This window comes from Cheilinus undulatus, linkage group 21, assembly GCF_018320785.1.
Source record: "Cheilinus undulatus linkage group 21, ASM1832078v1, whole genome shotgun sequence".
In the NCBI taxonomy this organism is placed as follows: domain Eukaryota; kingdom Metazoa; phylum Chordata; class Actinopteri; order Labriformes; family Labridae; genus Cheilinus; species Cheilinus undulatus.
In genome coordinates, this window is record NC_054885.1 from 26018262 (window position 1) to 26045433 (window position 27172).

The window sequence follows — 27172 nt, forward strand, 5'->3', positions numbered from 1 at the left end:
TGGTGATAGTGAATTGACCTATGGAGAAATACAAAGGGAACTACAGTGGCACACAGAGTACAAGCTTCTATGAAGGGACATTCACACAAATACACACTAGACCTGCACATATGGACATTTTTTGTTTGTTTAATCTGGTGATCACAGATCTGAAAGAAATTCAAATAAAAAACTGACCCAAAGACCATGCGTGGCTTAGGCTACGGTCTTGGCAAAGTTAATAGAAAGTTATTGCTGGCACAGTGACAGTCAAAGTTATGAAACATCAACAAACACCTGAGAGCAGAGGAGCAGTCCATCTCACTGTGGTGCTGAAATTACAGCAAACTTACAGGCATTTTGATGCAATTACTTTAAGACTCATGGCAACGCCACTCCTACTTGACTGTGATGGCTACATCAGCTGCTACCACCTCAGGTTAATATTTCCTTTGTTAATTTGTTAAATCTTAGTCATTGTTTCCCCTTGATTAAATCGCAATACACATTTGCTTTTGTTAAAGAGTCTGACTTGATTTCAGTTTTCACAGCTGTTTTCTAATTTGGGTGCACACGCTAATTAACATTCTGTCACATACTTTATTTTGAAACCACATGGTGGAATTTTCAGTAAAACTGACTTTTTTTGTTCTCGTCATTGAGATCATCAGACAAAAAACCTGCTGACTGCTCAAAATGGCCTTTATAGCCCTGCCCACAGGAAGTGAAGGCTATCAGCAGTGGCAATTGGAGGAGGGGATCTTGGACTCATGATTTGCAGATTAAATCTTTTCTGTTGCTTAGGACTTTCTCTGAATTAAAAGTAATCATTTATTTATAAATAGTTTATTTTGATAGGTTAATCTTGTTTGGTTTCTGTTTAAATTAGTTACATATTTAGTTTGTAGTAACTTTAATTTCCCCCTTGTTTGTGATGGATTAGTCCATTGTGGATATATAAACCCCTCTTGTGTCAGTGATTGTAGATCTGTTTAGTTATGTCTTTTAGGTGGGAGCTTGCTTTATTTTTTATTTATTTTGCTAAGTTGATCCCATTTTGATTTATGGGCCACACTTTTGATTTTTTCCCCTCTTGTTTTCTATTTCCTATATTAATTTAACAACTTTTGTTAATGACTGAAACTTAATTAAAGCACTTTTTAGACCTTTGTCCTTTTGACTTGATTGCTTGGCCTTGACATTTACACAGAAGAGGTGATTGTAGAAAAGAGAGCTCTGCTCTTTTTAACAAACGAACTGTGTCACAAAAACAGGCCACTATAGCTGCTAATACACAATTTACCCAAAAGTAGTAGATACACACAATGAAACAGGTTCTTGGCAACGACCTGCCTGAGATAACCTTTAAAACAGTATGGTTTTAAAGGGAAAGAGAGTTGAGGCTTCACTGATATAAAATCACAGAGCAGTTCATCTCAGTACTGTCTGTGCTTAGTTGATGTCGCTGCCTCCGTTAAAAGTAAAGTCAGTTAAATACTGTTTTTGTTCATTGTGTGGTAAATTTGACAAATCTATAGTATAAGAACTTGTAGAAGTACAAGTAGTAGCACTGTTGTTTTTAATCTATCAAACCTATTTGTCAGTTTTAGTCAATGCTAATTTAGTATGTTTAGTTGGTCTACTCTATTCTAAAATAATTGTCAGTTATAAATGTCAATCACAAAGGTAAAATTGATTTACCATACCATGCGGAAATGTTTGGTGACCCCTGAAACTGTCACGCAATAGCAAAAAATTAAGAAAAAAAAAGAGGACTCACAGCAAAGGCACAGCTGCAAAAATATTCAATAAACAAAAAACATCAAAAATTACAACTAACTAATACAAAACTAGGATGATCAAAAGTCAAAATAAACTACCACAAAATTTCACCAAAAAAATCACTACAGACACTGAGAGTCGAGAGGTATTGAAGACAAAAACACTAAGATTTAAACAAGCCGGGGACTCACACATGAAATGATAGAGAAACAGGGAAACTTAATAGGCTGGGAGTGATCAGACTAAGGTGTGACAACAAGACACAGGTGAACCTAATGAGGTGCAATCAAGGTGGAGGGAAAACACAAGGGCAGATAGAAAAGCAGAAATCACACACAAGGAAAACAAACTACAAAATAAAACAGGAAACTAATGTTTGTTGCTCAAAAAGTGTGTAATCTGGTGCAGTAATGAATCAGAGCGCTTTACCATTTGATGTTTGGACTGTTGGACAGAACTAAACACTTAAAGTATGCAGACTGGGATTTGGCCTAAGAGGAAAATGTAGAAAAAGGTAGTTTTGGTGTAAAATTACAGTGAGTGCTCAGGTTGATTAATGTGAAGCTGCATAAAAAGACTGAAAAAAAAATTAAGAACTTCAGCCCAGCATAAAAACACTCAAATCCAATCACACCACAAGAAATGTGTTTTAAGCCTGGAAGGCTGTCTTCTTCCCTGTTCAGCTGGTTTTGCAAGAACAGAGAGATGAATAGCTTCTGTTCCACTCCCCAGGGAAAACACAATCTCCCTCTCTCATCTTTACATACTTTTTTATACTACAGTTCACCACAGCCTACAGTCTTCACTAAACCAGCCCATACACTCATCCTACCCCTCACTTAGTTTGTCCATGTCTTATGTGTTCTTGTAAAGCGCCCTTGGGTTTCTTAAAAGGCGCTATATAAATTCTAGATATTATTAAAAAAAAAAAAAAAAAATCTGCTCCTTTTTCCAGATCTACAATAGAAGCCATCATTCTTGGATCAAATATTCTTCTTTGCATGGCTCCTTCCTTGAAGTGATCAAAACAAGTTTAACATACACCACACATACCACTTCCTTTTGCAGCAAATGGTTTGCATGTTTTGTGGGGCTGGTGGTGGGGGGTGCTCATCAGACAAGAATGTCAGTTTAGTGCAGTCCTAAATGGAATGCAGTTGTCAGACTCAGTAGACTGGTCAGATTTTTTGGGCTTCCCTACATTGCCAGATTCAAACAAGGCTTGTGATAATTCAATGATTATTACATACAGATTGCGTGAATGTTTTTGATATTGTTAAATCTTCCCCAAAATTTTGTTCTCAGTAAAAAGTTACAACCACATGTTTTAAAACCACATTACAGAAGAAGCAGGTTGGATCAAGCATTTCTTTGGAGAAACTCCCTTCATTTTTACATAATACTTTAATTTTGAAAAGCTCCTGGCACTCTTCCACTATACACTAAATCAAGCCCCTTGCAGGGGGGTCTATCAAGGTGCCTTAGAGAGAACTTAAAGAGAACGGCAGAGCTTTGACAGCAGGCAGACAAGGCCAACACATTGCAAACTCGTGCCTGGTATGAAAACTGTGACCATACGTTCCGTAGCAGATACGTGCAGCATCTCCAAGCAGCAAAACAGTCTGCCAGTCTGAAACATCCGGTTAAGGCAAGGGAACAGCGAGGAGCACTCTGGCCAAGTGACGTCAAACTACCAGTGCGAACCAAAACATGTGTCAGTGAAAATATGATCCCACTCTACAGAATGTAAGTGCATGGTGTTGAATTTTCAGAGACACTTCTACTCTGGTAAGAGTTGATTTTTAATCAAGTTTAACTCAAAGAAAACAACACTTCCAATGTTACTGACATTTGACAGTTATGTAGACAGTGCAAAACACTTCAAAATAAAATACACATTAAACAACTGCAGCATTGAGAGGTGTCTTATGGCAACTATGGCTCAATGAGACACACTATAAGATGAAACATCCACCAAGTTGGAATCTCTGCCCTTGCTCCGCCATCATTAGTGAGCTATTACCACAGTCAGGAAGGGGCAGGTGTAGTAGACAGCTACACTCAGGGTGCAGAAGTGTTTAACATCAAAAATAATAATTCAAAAAAACGTGTAAGTAAATCCCAGGAGTGATCCCTGTATAACAGGCAACATCCAAGCAAAGCTAAACAGCTAAATATATCTAAAACATCTAAAAAAAACCATTTACATGTAGAAAACAATTAAATGTAGAATCAGAAGCCAATCAAATACTTCTGCATGATTGTTATGGTTGTTGTCCTGTGTTCTTTGTGTTAACATGTATTTCTCAGGGTGCAAGGGGGCGCTGGTGAGCATGTGATGTTGGTATGGTGACATACTACTGCCTGTATGTTGTGTACCTCAAGGGTGAATAAAGCTGTGTGAGCTGAACTGCATAAACGTCGTGTTTATTATAGTCAAAACTTTGGTTGTGGATTTTCTGTGTTTAGATTGTTGTAGCTCACTTTTGTTTACACTTTTATCTCCTGTGAATAAACTCCTTTCTCCTACAACCGTTGCTCATGCTCTGTTTCTGGGTCCTATAGACAGCAATCTTTCACAATCACTTAAATAGATGGTAGCAACACCATCACCTGGTGCAGCAGCATGAAATGAGAAATCAAAAGCTGATGCTTTAATCAGTCTGTGGTTACTATTTTCAACTGAAACCTGGCAATGATCAAAGTTTTAAGGTTTGTTTTGGTAAGGTATCTGATATTAAAGAGCACCATCATAAATGACCTTACAGAGTGATTACAGTTTACAGTATTACCTGAGACAGTTGTGTGATGGAATAAGTTTGCATGAAAGATAGCACAGGAATCCTACTCCCTGAGTTACTCTGAGGCTTCCCTCCCCCTTCACAGGTGTAGTCACGTTTTTTCATTCTCTCAGGTGCACTCTTAAACTGACTGACTCTGGCTGACACAGCTGTGCATCGATTGCAATGATCACAGACCTGTGGAGGTAACTCAGAAATGGAGTACAAGGGGGAAAGAGAACAATGGAGTAAGAAAAGAGAATATATTTTGGCAGCAGCAGGCAATGTGGTGGGCCTGGGCAATGTTTGGAGATTTCCTTACCTGTGCTATAAGAACGGAGGAGGTGAGTTTTTGAATACCCTGTAATCTGTGGCGTGAATGCTGGTCATGAAAATACTCACAGTTAAAGCTATGTAAATCTCTCAGAAATAAATAAATAATTGTATTTCTTTGTTATTATTTTATTATTGTGTAAAATGAACAGTATGTCTACAAAATTCTTTGTTGCAAGTATAACTAGTGTACCTGAAATGGTCTTAACAGTTTGAACATGAGGTAAAACTTATAAAGATCCTCTGCAGGAAATTGTGATTGGATTTGCATGTGGGTTTCCAAACTAACTTTTCATAATCCCATTTACAATTGTCGATGAATTATTTTATTGTATTATCCACGTGAATATTTAGGAACTGCTGCAAAAAAAAAGGACATAATGATGGTATTCTCAATAACCTGAAAAAAATTTCTAGACCACTGAGCAGCTTCGTAAACCTTGAACAACAACAACCATACATTGTGAATAAGAGTTGTTGATGCACCCATTATAGAAGTGTTTTACAATTTACACTCTTGAAATATAACCACGATGATGAATTTCCTGTATGCACGGCTTTACATTAACTTCAACATTAAGCTCAAAGAACTGCTCTGGCAACATGAACAGCCTAAGGGCTACTTGCTTTACTACAGTAGTGTAGTAGTGTGGTTATTCTTGTTGGAGGCAAAGAGACATTACGTTTACAATATACAGTTTATGATAGACTAAAGTACTGGTCGTTCAGTGACTGCCCCAGTTTAGCATTAACTTATAAATCTGCTGACAGTTTGACTGTTTATAAGGCATCTCATCTTACTACTATAATTGGAGATCTGTCTGTCTGTCTGTCTGTATGTATCAGAGATGCACACAAGTCATTTTTGCAAGTCCAAGTCAAGTCTCAAGTCTCCGATGGTTGTAACGAGCGTTCTATGATCTGCCTCTGACGTCCAGTCTGCTTAGACCACTGCATCATTCTAAGAAATTCAAATCCTGTTTTGTATTATCACCATCAGTAGGGTCGGGTATTGTCTGTGGCCAGCTCGCCGTGGTGTGTGCATGTGTACACTTACATCGATACGGGGCTTGACATTAACTTTTTTCACATCAGCCACTGTGACTAATGGCTACTAGCCACTCAGTGTTTCAACTAACCACAGTTCTGTTGTTGGGAATGCATTTGCTCTATATCATATGTACCTCTGTTATGAGATAAAACACAACTTTTTTTTCCCCGCATCAATATGATCGATATCAGCCCTCTTCTTAATAAAGCTCCTCTCTGTGTACATATGAAACACTACAGTGACATGAGTCATACTTAACTGATAGAGACAGACACTGAGACACTGGAGATTAAATGTTCTTGTTATTTGTCAGATTTACTTTTTTAATGGTAGTAACTTTATAATATAAAACACTAACTATTTGTTAATGAACTGTTTATTCTGAAATAAAATAAAAACTCAATGAGCATTTCTAATTCTCACTCAGAGTATCTAATTCTTCAACAGAGTATGCTGAGTAGGCTTCTTTTCTCTCCATCCTCCTGAAAAAACTTCTGTAATCATTTATGGTGTAAATTTCAAATTTTCAAGAGTGACAGTGGGACAAGAGATCATGATGGAAAAATTGAAAACCGAAGATTGTGCATGAGTCCCAGATCACGAGTCCAAGTCAAGGCTCAGGTCACTGATGTGTGCGACTTAAGTGCAACTCGAGTCCGAGTTGCGGACTCGAGTTCCCATCTCTGGTATGTGTATGTATGTACGTATGTATGCACGTATGTATTTATGTATGTATGTATGTATGTATGTATGTATGTATGTATGTCTTGACTTGCAAACCTCCCTGTTGCTCCAATTGTCATTCATACCTCTCAGAGGACTTCTTGGGTATACTGCTTTGGAACTGAAAACATGACAAGATCATAAAATGTATAGATCTTGTATAAAACTTCAAAATTGTGTTTTTACAGTTCACGTTGGTCCCCCTCAGGTTCCCATTCACCGATATGGCTGACGTGCTGACGTACAGTGAGCGTCACTTCCTCATACTGGGGTTGCTCTTTGGCTGAGTTTTCCTTTGCCAACCGCCATTACACACCTGAAGAAGGAGACGATGCTGCTTATTCCTCAATGTTGATTGTGCTTCAATCAATTTTTTTTACTCTTTCTACTTCTCATCACTACTGTTTCATAGTTGTGTGTTTATACGTACATATACTTAACAACAAGCATCCTTGCGGTGTAGCTGCTTTGCCCTTAGTCCCCCTGTTCTTCCACAACTTAGCCTTGCTTAGCCTCAGCTTCTTTGTCTGCCTTTCAATCTCCGTGTGCCAGATGTTCACGTTTTCCTCGTCCTCCTTCACCGATATAATATAGTTTATTTGGAGCTCTGTAGGACAGGTAACACTTTTGAGAATGCGCTCCACGCCACGGAATCCAAAACTTTTTTCTTTGCTCTTGCTAGCCAGCTGTAGCCAGGACCAGCTGAGACCCAGTAGGATCACAACCAACCGCTTTAGATTTTCACTCAGCAACACACCAGCTAAGAGAAAAAAACTGATGGATGGATCTTCTTTTCCAAGGGAAAAGCAAGGCATCCAGTAGCTGCTTACAAACACAAGAGATGTCTTCTACATTTAAGCAACCCCGCCATTAACTACAACACAATTTACACAAACTTCTGCACAGAAGTGACACAATTTACCACATGACCAATTATACTTCATTATACTATAAATAATATATACTATAATTATACTACACCTAAAAGTATAAATTAGACTAAAACACAAATTACATATAAAGTTCTTAAACCTTTACAGATGAACGCAAATGATCCTGTATACAGTTTCAAGCAACAATACGTTTTGACCTGTACAAGAAGAAAACCTGTGCTAAAACTTACAGCTACATGGTACTGTCTACAAGACAAGATATATGACCCAAACAAACTTGTAACTACTTTGTTACTGTTTTTATACAGGTTTGTGGGTATTGGTAGTATGATTGCAAGATCTGTAAAGGCTGCTTACTACACATGATCCGAAGTTTACAATATGTAAGGTTGTGGGCAGTTTTACATGAGATAAGATCGTTTTATACATTTTATTATGTGCATACGAGATGAGGGAGCTTTGTATCTGAGTTACCAAGGCTACGTTCACACCGCAGACCTTAATGCTCAATTCTGATCTTTTCTCAGGTCTGATTTTTTTGTTTGCCTGTTTACACTGCAGTCAAATTCCAAAAGATCAGATACATATCTGATTTAAAACCACATACCAAAGTGGCCTGAATCTGATTCGAAACGGTCAGATTCAATGTGACTTGCGCTGTTCACACTGTCAGAAAAAATCTGATTTGAGTCACATGTGAGCAAAAAAATCAGATTCAGGTCACTTTTAACTGCAGTGTGAACGTAGTCAATGACAATATTCATTATTTTAACAACTGAGTACAGTACATACATTAAATTACTAATAAGTATGGTAATAGGTTCACTGGTGCAGCATTTTACCACAGTACTTTACATTACAGTTAGGATGATCTATTAGTGCACATGTGCATGTTGGGTTAGGCTTTTCACCACAGTAATTTCAGTCAGTATATCACTCCATGCAAATGTGCATGTGACGTGACTGAGATGTATGCCTGAGACTAGACAGGTCAGCGACCATAGTGGCCTGGGGCCAGAGCGTGCTTGCACTCAGAATCAGCTTTATTGGCCAAGTATGCTTACACATCAACAATGATGACTCTGGTTAGTTTTCCTCTCCATGTGCAGGAATGCCACATTACATACCCAATACATACTTTTGCTAAATATCACTATTACGATTTAGATATGTACAAGCTTTGGTTGGTATTATTTTCTGGTTAGCAGAATGAGTAGTGGTAGTTTTATTTCTATAACCTCCAACGAAATACATAGAAGATTTATCTGCATGACAAATAACATACAATAAGGGATTTAGCTTACTGAAACCCTGTTGGCTAAAACTCATGCTTATTAGGCCTTTACTTTTTGAAGGAGAAATTCAGCAAGCTTTTTCTTAAACAACATGGTTTGTGTTTCATCATATTCTTCAGAACAAACAAGCTTTCACACTTCTCTACAAAAGAAAATGAAAATAAAGTTGTATAATGATAATTCATGCAAACACTACCAGGAGATTCAGTATTTCAGTATACTTTATCTTTATAGCTTTACACATCTCAGGGTTCAGGAAAGTCGAATCCTTCTTTTTTTTTAGGACAAGGGACAGCTTATCAAGGATTTTTCTTTAAGGTGTTGAAAAGACTGCATGACTGTGTTTTAAAGGGTCATGTGTGTTTGTTTCCTATGATAAGGTAGAATAAGATATTTGGGTGGACAGTTGGTCTAAAGACATTACGCTTGGCTTTCCACTCTGGCTGGCAGGTAAAAGCAACAGTTGCAGGAGGAGTTGAGAGCCCCCAACCACTGCATTAATTAACTTGAGAAGGATGGCACAAGGCACTGACAGATCTATGAGAAATCCTGGGGGAAAACATTATGACTTTACAGGACAAGCACAACACGCTGAATCTTGCCAGTGCTCAGAAACTGTCAGAGAAGGCAGATCAAACAGTATGATCAGCAACATTTCTTTATTATCAAAATCCAGGACTATTGTGCTGTTAAAAGTACAGTCTAAGACCGAACAGTTAAAGGTTGTCATAGAGTTGTGTTAACTTCAAATTCTAAAACAGTAAAAAGTACTCAATCATTTTCAATATTTTTGTCATTGTATTCAAATTATTTCACAGTCATCCCTTATTCTGCAGAGTTTTCCCAGAATGCCTTCAGTCATTTTTGCACCATAAGTGAAGTTATCAACTCTGTTAGAAACTTCTGCCTGTGAGGACTAACTTACACATATTAAGGAAAAATGTACAAACTTACATGGAAGTGCACTGGACACTTCCCTACCACCAAAGAAGCTTCTAACTCAGAGAAGTTCCACTTGGGAAGTGCCCACAAAATAATAAATGGTATACTGAACATGAAAGATGAGGGCTTTATGGCTCAATGTGCACTTTTTAGTAACTGTCTCTTGTAGGCACTTTATCTGGTCTACCTCAAGTGGCACAAATGTTCAAGACTAAAGTGATAGAAATAAGGGAAAGAGGCAGTAAAGAAGAATATGTTTTGCAAGCAGTACTTAAACATGTTGTTTTGAGTTGGATTTAAACAGAATTTGAAAGTGTAGAGAGGCTGCACGGCAGCACATTGGTTGGCGCTGTTGCCTCAAAGCAACTGGTTGGCTTCCCGGTCACGGCCTTTCTGTGTGGAGTTTACATGTTCTCCCTGTGCATGCATGGGTTCTCTCTGGGTACTCTGGCTACCTCCCACCACCAAAGACCGGCTTGTTAGGTCAATAGATGACTCTAAATTGGGCATGAGTGTGAGCATGCCTGGTTGTTTGTCTCTACAGGTTAGCCCTGTAATTAACTGGCGACCAGTCCAGGGTGTAACCAGGCTATTATTGTTGCAAAAGTATTTGAAAATGCGTACAAAGATCTGTGCACAAATCCACAAATGTGTGTACAGATCCACAAATGCATGTACAGATCCGCAAATGTGTGCAAAGTTTTGCAAATTTGTACAAAGATCCACAAATGCATGCACTAATCTGCAAATATGTAGACACACACATTTGTGGATCTGTACACGCATTTGTGGATCTGTACACGCATTTGTGGATTTGTGCACACATTTGTGGATTTGTGCACACATTTGTGGATTTGTGCATGCATTTGCAGATCTGTGCATGCATTTGTGGATTTGTGCACAGATCTTTGTACACTTTTGCAAATACTTTTGCAACAATAATAGCTCCATATACCCTGTCTTTCGCCCAATGCTAGCTGGGACAGGCTCCAGCCCCTCCACGACCCACAACGGAATAAGATATAAGGTATAGAAAATGGATGGATGGATGAAAGTGTAGGGAAGTTTCCACAGTGTTGTTTAACTTAAAAAAGTTAAGCTGACCAAACGTAGATTTATGTATAAAATGAAGTTGCTACTACTTAAAATAGTTTATTACCTGCTGCTTAAAAAAAATTTTATTTTTTTCAGTGAGTGTTACTTAAAATTTGTACGTAATCAACTGAGAGCTTGGAATACATTTGAACTTCTGTCTGAAAGATCTAGGAATTCTCCAAAAGCCTGAGCACAGCCAGAAATCTATCTCACTGTGATGACAAATCACAAACCCTTTCTTTGAAGTTTCAAGACAATAGCATGACATTCTACTCAATATGGGATGACCACTGCTTTCTATTTGTCTTGTAATACTGTTATTCCTTGTCAACTGATGAGGCCCAAAGAAGACCATCGGCTTGAAAAAGGTATCTTGACCTATTAACCTCTATCGTGTGTGGATCTTCCCTTTTGAAGCTAAAAATAGAATTATAATACAAGAAAAGCCATGCTTTTACAGAGATTGTAGGGACCTCAAGGTAGCAGCAGCTGGCAGTACTTCCTGCAGTACTTGCAGGAAGTATAGTGCTACAAGTCACAGAAAACAGGGCACAGATAATGCAAAGGTCTCAGTGGCAGGGAGAGCATGCTTGGCACAACAAACCTTCACACAGGGGGCAAGAGATGAAAGCTTGAAAACAACCAGTATGCTGAGAGACATTCTTTTCTACATCTTTAAAGCAGCTGCACCAAGGCCCTGGACGAGAGCTGGCACTCCAAACAGTTTCCTTATATAGTCTCTCATGAATGCATTTTATTTTGTCTGCAGGGGTCTTCCTGTTGCCCTATTGTTTCTTTGCTGTGCTGTGTGGCATGCCACTCTTTCTGCTTGAGACTGTGATTGGTCAGTATACGCAAGAGGGCGCCATCACCTGCTGGACCAAACTTTGCCCACTGGCAAAAGGTAATTATTCTTAATATATTCTTTGCTTATTTTGGGTCTGTATCTGCAGCTGTTCATGAACACTGGTGTATCTTTCTTTATAAGGCTATTCTACATGAACTACCTTCTTATCTCTGTTCTTCACTAACTCCAAAAGCTGTCAGTAGCTGTAATCTTTGTTCTCATGGATTCATCATTAGATTCCTCAAACTTGCTCTGCCTTTAATGTTTTTGCTCAATTGTCTTGGTCAGAGTTACAGGGCCATCTTAAACTTGAGCATTGTGTTAGTCTAGGAGATTTCATAACTAGAATTAGGGAACATTAACATGTGTGTGCACATGTTCTTCTGCTGAAAGCTGCAGATTTGTTGATTGATGTAACCTTTGTTCTATGTCCTGTTTAATGTAATATATGTGAAACTATTGCTGCTGTCTCAGCTAGGACTCCCTTGTAAAAGAGATTTTTGTATCTCAATTGGAAAACATCCTGGTTAAATAAAGGTTAGAAGGTAGGTTTATGATGTTATGATGAAGGGATTTTAGTTTCTGAGGAAATGTACAAGTATATGCATCATCTGTTTCTGTTAGCCTAGCAGCCACTACACTCAGACAGATGAAAATAAAACCACATTGTTTAATTGCGCAGTTCAGAAGACCAACATTTTAGGTGGAGTGTTTACTCAGTTTTTATTTGATGATCAAATGTCATGAATCTGTCAGTGTATCATAAATCTTCAGAATGCAGTATTTAATGGTCCATTTGTTTTTTATTAACCGTGTTCTCTTTAGTTGACTTTGTATTCTTCCCCACTCTGTATGATGCACTACAGGGTGCGTTATGCTGAGAATATTAGGTACATATATTCAGCACTGGATTTATTCACATCTGATGATCGTGTATGGGGAACAGCATGTACGCAAAAGTGGTGATGGAGGAGCGTGCCACACATACACACTGGGTTACTGATGAGTTTTTAACATTTTTTGGTCAGTCTTGGGTGAGGCAAATAGATGAAGGAGGAGATTAATGACTTAGGGACGTGAGGGAGGATGGGTTGTAGACTCTCAGACAGACAGCGTGATGTGGGTTGGCTATGTTTAAGTAGGCTTGTCAGATTGAGGGTGTGGTTTTGGTGTGGCCTTGCTCCCAAACTTAAGATAATAATTATCTCCATGTTATTTCTGTCAGTAACACCAGCAAACATCATAGACACTTATGATATCAATTCTGCAGGTGGCTAATCACACATATTAATCCAGAGTTTACTTTTCTCCTCATTTATTTGCACACTATTAATCTATCATCTGATGATTCTTTTAAAAATATATTCATTAGATGAGCCCTGATATTTAGCTTAAGCACACACTGAAAAACAGACAATAAAAACTAGTACTTACCTTCAGTAGGCTCATATTAACATGGACATGGTCAGTATGACTTAGACAATATTTTGTGATTACAATGCTACACTGTCAGTGTGATCTTTGAAGACTCTTATTGAACCCCTTTTTAACTTGAAATATCCCAGTCAAGTCACAAATTCTTTTTTCAAGGGAGTTCTCACCAAGATTTCAGCATGACAAATTTCCACATGAAAACAATGACAGTGTTATCAGACGTTACAGAAGCTATTAATGTTAGTTCCTGCAAAAAATCTGCAGTGAACTTACTATTAATGTAATCTTTGATCTTAAGTTTAAAATACATGTTAATAAAAGATATTAGATGTAGGTGACACTGTCAGTTAGACCAAGAAAAGTGAGCAAAAAATTAAAGCGCTTTAACCAAAGACAGAGGAAGTATGAGGAGTGATAGATATGACACACATATTATTCCACTGGCATTTGGTGATAATGTAGTTCACATCACTTTGATGCAAGATGAGTGACATATTGAGTTATAATATCCAGAGATGGTTCTTGACAATTGTATGTATAGAAATCCATATCGTAGCAGACCACAAATTTACTGAAGAAACATTAGATATGAAAGTTAGCATCCTCCAAGCTCAATTCTGACCATCTGCTCCATCTTGCATGTCATTCCCCACTCTCTTGTCCCAGTTTATCTTGTTCCTCTCCTGTCCTCTCTCCCATCAATAAAGGCATATGGGCAGCTCTGCATGATGATGTCACTGAAACATTTTTATAGTATGAGTCTGCTATACTGATAAAAAAAATTAAAAGAATCCAGCCAGATCTACTTAAAAAAAAAAAACAAAAAAACTTTTGGTGACATTTTGGATATCATTTATTTGTTTACTTAATTATTGCAAGCAGCGTTAGCATCCATTTTTAAGTAGATTGAACAAAAATAGTCTTTGTTTACATAACTGATGTTTTTTAATTTGAAATAAATGTATATTTCAACTAAACACAACTTGTAATTAATTTTTTTATTCTGAAAATTAGACAGTATTAGGTTGTCTTTCAAATAATTGTTGTATCACTCACATTGGAAGAAGTCACTGGAAGCATCTTTTACCATAATAGTTAAAGATGCAGCTAAACAAACATTTTTTCCATTCTTGATTTCACCTCATAACTGGGGTTCCAAAGACTGATTGAGGTTATTGTAAGATGGTCAAAATTATTGTCAGGAAGTTCTCACAACTTCGCTAATGTTGCAAAAATGTTCCACATCAAAAACAACAACAATCCATCAGAAACATGAGCAAAGGAATCCCTGCGATGATCTCTGTACAGGCAACATCTAAACTCACCTGAGCACATTTGACCAAATCTAAAGACATACAGTACAAGCACTGACCAAGGGCATCATGAGAAAAACGACCTATGGATTTGAAATCATATCCACTATCACTGCCATGTCCTTAGTTAACAGTTATTCCTAATTGGTAGATATTATGTTTATCACTAATTTGAAATACAGAAAAGAACTGAGTTAAGATAACAAGATCAGGTTTATTTATGTAGATGAACATAGAAAGACTGACTTATACTCTTTGACAAAAAAAAAAAAAAAAAAAAAAAAACAGACTTTAAAATGAGGTGTATATGTAAGCCAGCAACTTGGATTTTTTTTGTTGATATCACAGATTAAATTAAGCTACATATACTTTTGCCAAGATTCATTTATCTCAGTGTAAGAAAATGGGTAGACAGATAATTAATGCCAAATTAGGTCAAATGAATGCCTGAACAGATGTGGATTTGTTTTTTTCCTTTAGGGAGTGGCTATTCAATCATAATGATCCAGCTTTACTCCAGGTTCTACATCATTATCCTGGCATGGGCCCTCCTGTACCTCATATACTGTTTCAGAGATCCTTTGCCCTGGGCCACCTGCAACAATCCCTGGAACACAGGTCAGTATGTAGAGGTCTGTGGGTGTTAAATAACACTATCTACAACTTGCTTACAACTTTCCTTTTAAAACTTCAGATGTATTTTGCATTTTCATTTACATGCTACAAACTACTGCATTCCCTCTGGATCTCCTGCCTTCTCTTGCCTGTGGTGTCAGATTTTAGGTGCCAGTGTGGCCTATTAAATAATATTGGTACATGTTGTAGCTTTAAAAAAGTACTTAGTTGACCAGTTTCTAATAGTCAGGTTTGGCAACCAATTGTGGCTAATTTGTCTGCTTCCAAAGCTGGAATGGCTTGGTAACCAGCTGAATGAAGGTTAGCTCTGTTAACTCATATTGGATGTCACTAATGTTCTGGGTCAGTGTGTATGCACAGAGGCAATGTTGGACACTATTCTCTCTTTTCACTGCTGAAATTTACAGCAGCAGATCATCATTCAACCAGTGGTAGGTGGTGCAGGGAGTTTGGGATTTTTTTTTAAGGGAAGGCCTTGACCAATAAAAAGAGAGAACATCCATCTCTCATTAAATAGTGGCACCCTCAAAATGTGTTCAAGTTTTAAAGTTGACAAACACAATGAAACCAAGCTACAGAACTGCAGTCTTACACAAGACATGGATCACAATAAAATCAGAACCCAAAATCCTAAACAGGCTATATCAGGTGTCTGCAGCTACATTCAGCGAAGTAGAGAGACTAACAAGAATGCTGATTGCAAAAATGTTTCATAAAGTTTTAGGTTGGCAATGGTTTGGGATATGAAGAGAATTATATACCTAGGCTGCTTGAGCACTTTAGTGACTGAGTAAAGGCCCTGAAGGAATGTGGTGGAATTCACCAAACACAGAACTCTGCACCCACAAAGAAGTGCAAGATGTTGTTCAGGAATGTCGGACAGGTATTACCAGTTATTAGTATTGGAGACCAGTGTTAACAGCCATTTCAGACTGGGAGTGTGGTGGCCACTAATCGGCTATGTTGGTTTGATTTTCATTTCAGCATGCCTGTTAACAAGCCAGGACTTTCAGACTGCCTGCAAGACTGATGCACCTCACACACAGAGAACGTAGAGAATAGCAGGCTAGGCTATTTTCCTGAAAGCAGCTCACAAATATTAGTCATAACAGACAGGAAAATGTTAAAAAGAGAGAGCCATAAACACCTTGATTCTGCATGTACGGTGCATTGCATTTGCAGCCTGATGCTAACCTGACATGCCAGATGGATTTGTTTCACACATCCATCTGGAAAACGTCTCATACACAGCATTTGGGAATGAGGAGTAAATCCATAGAGAACTGCATTACGCAAACCATGGCAGCTATAGACATGTCAGTACACGACTTTTGTTGTTTTTTATAGGAGAAGAACTCAATGCTGTTCTTTGTTCTTCTTTTAACGAAGAAATGTTGTCAAGTTCTAATAAAACTGGCGCTTTAGCAGCATCCACGCTGATGTCTTCTGCCATATCTGCACTAGCCTCTTGTTGCTGCTTGCTTACCTCATGACTCTGCTGCACCCAAAAGTACTGCCCCTCGTTACTGATTGGTCCTGTCACTGTCTAACCGGGCCCAAACGGTTCAGACGAGAGCTTTGCAAGATGGATTTGCCAGTTAGAAACACAGAAACAGGCATATTCATCAGCTTTGCAAAGTTAGCCTGATGCTATAATCCAAAGAAATAATTTTTATTCTCATCAGTCTAAGTACCACTAAGTATCACTAAGTACCCCATCATGACAATGCAAATTTATTCAAAATAACAAAACTGAAGGTATTCAGACTTTTTGCATAAACATTGGAAGTTTCCGGTTCCTCCCATTCCTCTCGGTTGTTGCTGAGATGTTTCTACACTTTAATTGGGATCCACCTGCTGTAAATAAAATTGATTGGACATGATTTGGAAAGGCTCATGATTTGAAATAAATTTGTCAAGATGGGGTGCTGAATGTACAATGAGAATTTTTTTTTTTTTTCCAACTGTAGCATCAGGCGGAAACATGAGAGAAACAAAAAATTCAAGGTCTGAATACTTTCTGAATATGCTGCATGTATGGCCACGTCTGAATGTTTGCATTGCGCTCTTGATGAGCCTGAGAAAGGCCCCAAGCGTCAGTGTAATAAATCATTCTAATTTTCTACTGTTGCTAGAACTCTCTGCTAGGCTATTGTATGAATGAAATATGTCACGGGGAAGATAAACACAGTACGGTTACACTTACACTTTGTGGATTTCATAAGCCTGGTTTATTCATAGAAAAACACACTCATCTCATGTGTACAGAATGCTTTTTACTGTGAATTTTTCTTGGCTTGTTTATACCATGAATCAAGTCACTTGTAGGGAAATAATGCACCACAGTCTGAAAGAGACATTAAAGTGCTTGGTGAGAGATAAAATGAACAATATGAGAACCATTAAAACGCTTCATAGCACTTTGACATGTCAAAAAACTAACATGATATGCACAGTTACAGCGTAAACCCTTTTTCTGTCAAAAAAAACTGCATAACTAACACATGGCCTGAGAGACATGGATGTTTTTACCATCAATTACTTTTCTTTCAATAGAATTTTGTGTTGACCTCACCTCTGTGAACAGAAGTGCAATACTCACTGGCAACTTGACAGGAAACTGGACATCAGTAAATATGACCAAGTCTTCAGTCTCTGAGTTCTGGGAGTGAGTTAAAAATAGATCACATTAGGATGCAGAAATAGATCAAGTACAAACTGTGTCCAGACATTGTTGCCACTGAAATCTTTATTTTTTGTAACCCAAAAGGAGAGGAGTGTTGACCATGTCTGGCGGGATAGAACAAGTTGGCACAGTAAAGTGGGAACTGCTGCTGTGTCTCCTGGCCTGCTGGGTGGCCTGCTACTTCTGCATATGGAAAGGTGTTCGCTCTACAGGAAAGGTCTGTAAACAAAAAGATTGAGCATCCAAACCTGCGTCATGTGAAATCACTTTAAACTCAGCTTTTTCAGAAATGAAGCCTAGTTAGGAACTTTTGCATTCTTTGTTGAATTTCCATTGTGGGTGGTCCTTGTGGGCCTACCCTGAGCCCGTAACAAGCTGAAGCGCAGCCAGGGTTTGGTTATGCCATGGCTAATCTGCCCTACCTCTTCAGAAACCAATTTCAGCAGTGTGAAGCAAAAATAACTCTGGTGGCCAGTTTTGATAAAAGCGGTAACAATTTGGGGCTTTTCAAAACTGAAATCCACTAACTATGACGTTTCAGGTGGTGTATTTCACAGCTGTGTTTCCGTATGTGACCCTGGCCATCCTTCTGGTCAGGGGTTTGACGCTGCCAGGAGCCTGGCAGGGTGTGGTCTACTACCTGTATCCAGATCCATCTCATCTAGCAGACCTTCAGGTAATACTGAAGAAGGGTTAAGATAACAGGATAAAGACATAACAATAAGAAAATTTAACACACAATTATGAGATATTTGTATTTGGTCATGAGGTTTGGATGGAAGCTGCTTCCCAGGTCCTTTTCTCCTATGGTGTGGCATCAGGAACCATAATCACTCTGGGAAGCTACAATAAAGTAAAGAACAACTGCTACAGGTAAGACATAAAATTTACAGTAACTTATAGTTGAAATGTGCTACATCTACTTTAATTCTGATGTCACACAAAGTTGGAGAACTGAGCATAACACCACATTAAGACAAATAATAGTACTCTGTGTGAGGCTATTGGCATGTAAATTTAGTGCCTCTTTTGCCCTGGGTGTCTTCAAAGCACTGAATGCATACTAACAGCATAGGTCACAAGACACTCTTTGCTCTAGGCACTATTCATTTCAAACATGGCAGGTGCTCTGAAAATTAGACTCTTAACAGAGTAAGCGGCTGCAAAGTTAAGGTAATGAATCGTTGACAGGGAGCATCCCTGAAAGCAAATATATTACTAGCATTGTGCCAAAACCTTGTATCTCCTGTCTTCGTGATCTTAATTTTTATCGTATATCAGTGCCATTGGCAACCCATTACACCTGTCAGTGGGTTTAGCACATTTTAAAGCCATAAAAAGTGTCAAAAAGATTTGAATTATGACCATTCACTGTTTTTTTATTCTTTGAAAAGTGGGGATTTTGGAGAGAAGAGGTTTTGGCCCGATGCTGGCGACATTCAGTTTTCCTTTGTGAGCTAAGCTCGGTCTGTGCATGTGTGTGTGTACGCAGGGACAGTCTGTGGTTGTGCTTGCTCAACAGCAGCACCAGCTTCGTTGCTGGTTTTGCAGTATTTTCAGCTTTGGGCTACATTGCCCACCAACAGGGACTTCCAATCAACATGGTGGTTGAATCAGGTATCATTTAAAGTTAAAATGAAATCTGAATGCTGCTAAAAGATGAATCTTATACAAGATAACTTAAGAGGAAAACACTGAAAATGCCTTCTCTGTCCTGTCAGGTCCTGGTCTAGCATTCATTGCTTATCCACAGGCTGTAGCAATGATGCCCCTGCCTCAGCTGTGGGCTGCTTGTTTCTTCATAATGCTCATTTTGTTGGGACTGGACACACTGGTAAGAAGAAAAAAATACATCATAATGTCTTGCCAATCCATTTAGCAAATACATTTAAGATGAAAAAAGATCTTTCCTTTTAATAGGCAAGTATTGCCATGCTTTACTGTGATTGCCAGGGCTATTCAGAGCTTGAAGACAGCCATATTATAGTATATCATAAACTTTTGCTTGTGAGGCACTTTTCTAGTCATATGACTCCTTAAAGCACATTTACACAGGTTACACACACCCATTCAAACACTGAAGTCAGAGACTGCTATGTAGGGCCATCAGTATTAGCTGATCCCAATCAGATGCATCCATACACATTTACGCACCACAGAAGCACAGGGAGCAAACTGGGTTTAAGTGCCTTGCCCAAGAACTGCTTGACTGCAGGAGCTGGAAATTTAACCTACGACCTGATTGTGAGACAACCAGCTCTACCTCCTGATCCTGGTTATTTGCTGAATACCGTAATTTCCGGACTATAAAGCGCACCTGAATATAAGCTGCACCAGCTAAATTTAGGGGGAAAACCAAATGTGTACATATACAAGCCGCACTGGACTATAAGCTGCAGGTGGAACGGTGGCACGGTGGAAACACCTCGGCCGTCTGCTCTCTGTGTGTTCAGCCAATCTTCAAGAAAGTCTTCAAGTTCGTGCCATCTGCTTTTATTACCTCTGAAAGCTTTTTTCGTCTTTTTGCATTGAGCCAGTTCTTCACGCTGGCATCTCCAACGTCTCACCATTGATTCACTGATGCCAAGGCTACGTGCAGCAGCTCTATTTCCCTCTTTAACAGCCAGATCGACTGCCTTTAACTTAAAAGCTGCATCATATGCATTTCTTCGTTTGTTTTCCATAATGAGGGTTTGTGCATGAAAACTTCCTTTGCGCAAACTCTCTCGCTCTCGTAATGTCTGTCTTGCTCTCGTTCTGTCTCTCGTACTGCATTTGGTTGCACTTTTGCTTTCGTTGTTCGCGCAAACTGCCTGTCTCACTCTTTTCCGGCCTCCAGCATTTCCTGCTGGAGCCCGCCTCTTAAAGGTGGGGGACGTGGACCGGCCATAGAGCCCATAGAGTTTAAAGGTGGGGGACCGTAACCTGTAAAATCCATAGATTTAGAAGGTCCCCTAGTGGCCATTAGCTGTAACTAATCTATGTAAAAATCCATAGATTAGCCGCATCGTTGTATAGGCCGCAGGGTTCAAAGCATGGGAAAAAAGTAGCGGCTTATAGTCCGGAAATTACGGTAAGTACTATTTAGCACCACAACCTCAGATTATGTACATACAATGACCCCATACCATTGGGTCATTAAAGATTGACCAGGGGCCGTAAGATTTCTGTGTCCTTAGACTCTGACCGTAGAGCTCCTCTCTTGTTTTGGAAAGCTTTCTAATAAGTGAACAATCATTCAGTACCAGCTAACAAAGGCATGATAGTAAAGACCAAACCAGGCACTCATTTCATGTTTCATATCACAGAAAATATTTTTTTCCTTCTTTCAGTTTGCAGGTTTAGAAACTATAACTTCATCAGTGATTGACATGTTCCCGGGACAAATGCGCAGACCCTGGCGCAGAGAAATCTTTCTCATATTCTTCTGTTCTGCCGGCTTCATAATACAGATCTCTCTCACCACTCAGGTACCACACAGGCTTGCATACCCTTACCCAAACACAACCAGCTTACAATGAACATGTACTCACACTGTAGGAGTATTTTAATTTGCATTATATTCAATATTCATGTCTTTTCTGTTTTCAGGGAGGAGTGTATCTGTTCCAGTTGATAGACCACTATGGAAGTAATGGAGCATGTATTTTATTTGTGTCTTTTGTTCAGTGTATAGCTGTTGGCTGGGCCTTTGGTAAGTGATATTTAAATAAAATCTGTGTCTTATCAGATGTATATCTTTATCCTGAAAATCAGGGTCTGAAAATTAAAAATTGTCCGAAATAACCAATTAACCAGTGGCCATTTGTAAAAACAAAAATAAAGGAAAAAAAAATCCGTAATTCTCAGCTTTTCACACCACAGTCACACATGGATTAAGAAATGCTGCTATGTAGAGTGGCCATTTATCAGTATTAACTACTTCCCCTCAAACATGTCCAAAAACATTCACATGACGAGGAGAAAAGGTCCACACTAAAGTCTGAAGAAGAGCACGCTGGCTCAAATCGTCACTTGGTTGCTAATAAACGCCTGATCTTCGGAGTACAGACTTTTCTCCTTGCCTTCCTTTTTTTTGATCCAGCACCCTATCCACTGATGTGCGTGTTCCACCTTCGATTTTTCAAAAATATTCATATAGCAATTAAGCAGCAGTGGGGGCAATTTGGGCTTTTTTGCCAAAGGAAACATCAACATATAAGGACATCTAAAGGGAACGCTGTACTTTGTAGCATGTAATTGAAAATGTAAACTACATCTGAAGTTTCTGAAGAAAAAGGGTAACTGGACTGAACCCTTGACCATCCAGTTGAGGGACTCTAAAATTTGACTAATATTTTACCCACTTTTTGTATTGTCTAAAATAAAAATGATATCTAATGAGAAATATCAAATAATGTTAATTTTCAGGAATTTTACCCTTTAAATGTCAGTTTAAACAAAGACAGATTTTTGACATAAGAATAACCTACCAGCTCACATAATGATGCATTTGTTAACAGAAGTAGGTGGTCTTCAAACACACAACAGTCAATGGCAATATAGATATTGCTAGGTGTCATTAATGAACACAGATTGATAGATCCAAAGGGTAACAAGTAGTGATGTAACTGTATCAAATTCTCATGGTATGATAAAAGCTTGGTAACAAGTCCATGGTATTGCTTTTGTTGTGGAATCAAATCCATCAAAACTGCAAATGAAGACTTGGAAAAATGTGATGCCATTTGTTAAAAAACAATTGCACTTTGAATATTACAAAAAAAGTGCCATAGGTGTGAATAAGCTTAAAAATAAATACTCATACTTCGGCTTCAGCATGTTTACTAACCTTCAAAAGTCTTTGGGGATATATTCACCGATACACCTTGTGATCCGTTTTTTGGGGAACTTGGATTCTGAACACTTCCTTAAGTGTCTTTTGGCCTGGCAGGATTCTGGACCACGGCTCATCACAAATCTTTTCAGGGTGATGATTTGCCAAGAGACTCTTATTGCATCAACCCTTTTGGGGCTTAGATCAAGCCTGCGAGCAAAGGATGATGGGTGGGCAAGGGCTGATGGTAACTGTAGTAGTTCCGACTTTCCCTTTGTTCTGCTCCACTAAAAAAAAAAAAAAAAAAAAACCTACATTTTTTGCCCTGAAGACCTATCATCTGAAATGGTCACATGTCAACAATGACATTGAGGCACTTCTGCCACTGTGATAACACAACATTTACAATACTGTTAAATCTCTAGTATGAATCAAGAAGCAGAAGATGATACAGGTCCAGATTTTCACAAATGCACATTTGTCATTGAAAATGAGCTGTTTACAATAAAATAAAATAAAATCTGATCCACTAACCCTTCTGAAAGTGTGACACAGAACCAAGTTTAACAGTGTTTTTATTATTTCTTTATGCCAACAGTGAGTTAGTAACTTAAAAGGCCTAATTTTCTGAAGTGATGACATGATTTATGAGTGCTAGCAAATAATAAAGTGTACTTGATAGGTACGAATGTAAATAACATGAGCATGATTGTATCTAATTTTATCTGTATCTAAGTTGTACAGTGAAGTCCCTCTGGAAACAAAGCAACATTCTGATTCACAGCATGGTTTTACATTAGGAGAGTCTACCCTTTGAACGTGATACTGACAAACTGCCATTAACATGCAGGGGCTGAACAGATGTGTGACGCAGTTAAAGAAATGACAGGACAGAGACCATCCATTCTTTTTAAACTGTGCTGGCGTTACTTCACCCCTCTGATCTGTGTGGTGAGTATTAAAACCTTAAAGATAAGACTACTATAGTTAATATCAAGGTTGGGTCATCAACAATAATTATAACAGTGGGAATAGATGATAGTGCGCATGTAGCTTTCACAAGCGCCTTGTGGAAGTTTCTGTCTTCTTTTCTGATATTTTCAAACCCTTTTCGCAGCAAATTTGATAGTATTTCCTTTAGAATACCCCATATTTACACAGTGGAGAAATAGTACTGTGCCCAAAACCAACCATTCCCTACTCCATATCAACTATATAGTGAGAAGCATATTTTGTACTATATAGTGGACTCAATGACAAAACACAAAAATGATTTTGGACTCTACCTCTACTCTACCTCTCTCTGCATAGTGTTGCCAACTTTTTCCTCAATATAATCAAAATGATTGTGGTACAAAAAATTCACTCCCCTTACAGTGAGAGCACATGAAGAAATATTTGTTTTTTTGAAACCAGGCTTTAAACCAGTTTATTTCTAGTGTAAAATACGACTTTTTAGCATTTGTTGTGGACGGGACTTCGGGTGTTCTGCAGCCAGCCTCAAGTGGACACTTGCGGTATTGCATTATTTTGCACTTCTGCAATGGCCTCATTTTTGAGGACCGGAGGTTGCCGCTTGTTTTGAACACAGCCTAGGTATTCAGCACACCAGATGTGAAAGCTTGATCAACATAGCAACAGTAACCAAGGGGGTGGGGCCTATCAAAGGGTCAAATGGATACCTTGTGAATACAGAGTTACACATAAATTTAATAAGGCTCTCACTCTCAGAAAAAATCCAATAAAATTAGCAGTCACCACAAGATAAAGGTGAGGCAGACATATTTGACAGGGTTATATGTTTTTTGATGCTTGTTGAATAAATTTGTTAAAGGCAGAACACGTTCACTCATAATAAAGTCTAAGTATTGTCATTTTCAGTGTGCGGCAGATTATTTCTCTTTATTGCCATGGGTTATGTTGTAAATTTTGCTTTTACACCAGAGAGCTATAAATGTTTGACTGACTGATGCACAAGCAAGTCCATGGTGTTTTGATAGTAGCAAAGTATAAACATACACCTGAAGGTTAACTTCCATACTACCTGAGGCATTATACCTTCATAGTGCACCATAATTGTTCAAAATGCTTTTTTTCTTTTTACGTCTTCTTTCCTTTCAAGGTTTGTTTTGTCTGCTCCTTCCTGGAGTATCAACCACTGACATCCACTGAGGGCAACACATACCCTCACTGGGCCTACTGTTTGGGCTTGGCCATGGCTCTCTCCTCTGTGATTGCAGTGCCTATTTGTGCAATCAGCATGATCTGCTTCACTGAAGGCACCCTTAGGCAGGTAAGAGCACCACCACATCCAGCTTTCATAGCTTTTCATTGACCATACCTTTAGACTTTCGCATTGATTTTCATTTACTTATACATTAAGAAAATGTGTTTGTTTTCTTTTTGTGGTCCTCAACAGCGACTGAATGCTCTGTGGTACCCTGTTAAAGATCCTGTTGGTCCCAGGACAAAGAACATCTACTGAATGAAACTGAGTTAAAAACCATTCAAACACAAGAAAAATCATAAGCTTCAAGGTATAGTGTTTTTCTAAGCATGTCATGTGAATGGAACCCTGGCCTCTATTTTTGCAAATATTGGGGTATAAATTATAGACTTATTAAAAAAAAAAAAAAAAGCAACTTAAATTGGCTAAAATTTGATCGCGCTCATATTACAGCTGTCACTGCAGCCAATTTAAGCTATTGTAACATGTGTTCTGACCACAGGTCATTAGACCCCTGAATGTGTAAAAGAGAAATTAGAATTAAAGGTCTGAAAACACCAATATTCTGATATGAGGTACAATGCAGAATTATCATGTTATTTGTTATACTTAAGCATTTCCTTTATTAAGTAAACTTGTGACTCAGTTTTGGCTGGGCGAGCGGTCATCACACTGTCTCCTATAGGTCCACATCAATGCAGTATCTTGGTGGCTGGTGAAATACTGTAAAACTGTAACAAGTACTATGTTGTTATGTGAAAACTGCATGTAATGCTGTCAAAATGTTTTTGGCAGTCAGGCAGAAAGCATTGCATTCTCTCTATTTAGGTAATTCACTCTTGAAAGGGGCTTTATTCATAGAGATCAGCTCTTAGGATGAACTGCAGCACCTGAATGCAAAAAGGGTTTTAGGTACTCTATTTGAAAACACTGTGGAGGTCTGTTTATTCAGAAGACGAAACATTAAATAAGTCAGGATAAGGCTTGAATCTGCTCCTCTGTATTATCCTATTCTTCATAGTTGTGTTTCATATTTAAAGCTTATGTGTGCTCTTAATTTGTCCTTGACTTTTGAAAATTTTAATTTATCTTTGTTGTATTCTATATTTAGGCTCCTTCTGTTAACCTTTGTGTGTAATACTTAGTTAATGGTCAGGAGGTTTCTACAAATTCAAAAATGTGTCTTTGTGTTTGGTGCCTGGCAGTTAAAACTAAAAGAATGAAACATAGAAAACAAGTAAACAGGTGGTCCTGCTACAATACTTAAAATATTTACAGTGCTACGAATTTATTAGACCACCAGCCATATTTGTCTCAGAGACCATCCAGCATCATGAAATGCTTTAATGCCAACTCTTTCATTTTCAGTGAGCTCTCCACGTTTTACCATTTTGAACAGGAATGAGGAATATCAAACTGAATTCACCCTTTTTATACCCAAATTTGAACCGGCTCACTGGGCTTCTCTGAGAGGTCAGAAATTAATCAAGCATAACATTCAACAACTAAAACTCATTTTTCTCTTCAGGAATGCAAGTAAATAACTATAATTTCACATATTAATCAAGAAATAATAATAATGTGCTTTACTATTTTTTCAGTTTTTTTGTAAATCAGTAAATTTGAAAATTCATGGATAACAATAATTCTTATATTTTAGCATTAAAAATATCATTTGGGTTAAAGAGCTTCTATATATTGGTGTATTAACCATTGCAGAAACATAAAAAATGATTTTGGTAATTACCAATGCTGTTAATTTAGGGCAGCTGTGGCATAAACCTTACTTCTGGTGGTGGTCTAATAAATTTTTAAGCACTTTATATGTAACTATGAAATTAATACAAGTACAATATTTTTTCAAGAATTTACAAGATTGTGTAATGTGCTAATGTTTACAGTAAGAACAACACACAGATCATAATTCCGTGTAAATAAAAATCTGGTGTAAATGTAAGGATGAATTACTATGGTATGTATTAAACTTATATGGCTTGGAAAAGTCATTTGTTGTTTGTAGTGCATTCGTGACGATTTTTGTTTTCTTTAGGGGGAGATCTCCTAAAGAATTAGCACATTTTGTAGCTGTGCAAATGGCAAAAAGAGATCCTGAGATTTTCTTCAAAGTTCCTGATTGGTTGGGAAAGTAATGCTGAAATTTGCCAAGTTCCCACAAGATTGACCTTAAAACAGTTTTAAGGACAAGTGCATACGTAAAAAGCCATTGCCATGTTGATTTTTTTTGTTTCACTGCACCTGCCTTGTTATATTGCACCATGCACACTGTGATAAGATAAGATGTGATCTCTACCCTCAGCAGCTCAGTTTAAAATGGACTCT

The 27172-nt window shown here is 38.2% G+C and overlaps 1 protein-coding gene across 1 annotated transcript; it reads left to right on the plus strand.

Annotated features, from left to right (window-relative positions):
• The first annotated feature begins 4727 nt into the window (after nucleotides 1-4727).
• Nucleotides 4728-26201, plus strand: LOC121529028 (sodium- and chloride-dependent GABA transporter 2-like). The gene is made up of 14 exons (XM_041816684.1): nucleotides 4728-4885; nucleotides 11643-11777; nucleotides 14948-15085; nucleotides 17660-17771; nucleotides 17874-18006; nucleotides 18331-18465; nucleotides 18559-18662; nucleotides 19282-19406; nucleotides 19511-19623; nucleotides 21122-21259; nucleotides 21381-21483; nucleotides 23456-23556; nucleotides 24728-24898; nucleotides 25025-26201. Exons 1-14 carry the CDS (start codon nucleotides 4759-4761, stop codon nucleotides 25088-25090), a joined length of 1701 nt encoding a protein of 566 aa, XP_041672618.1. The 5' UTR covers nucleotides 4728-4758; the 3' UTR covers nucleotides 25091-26201.
• Nucleotides 26202-27172: the final 971 nt, after the last annotated feature.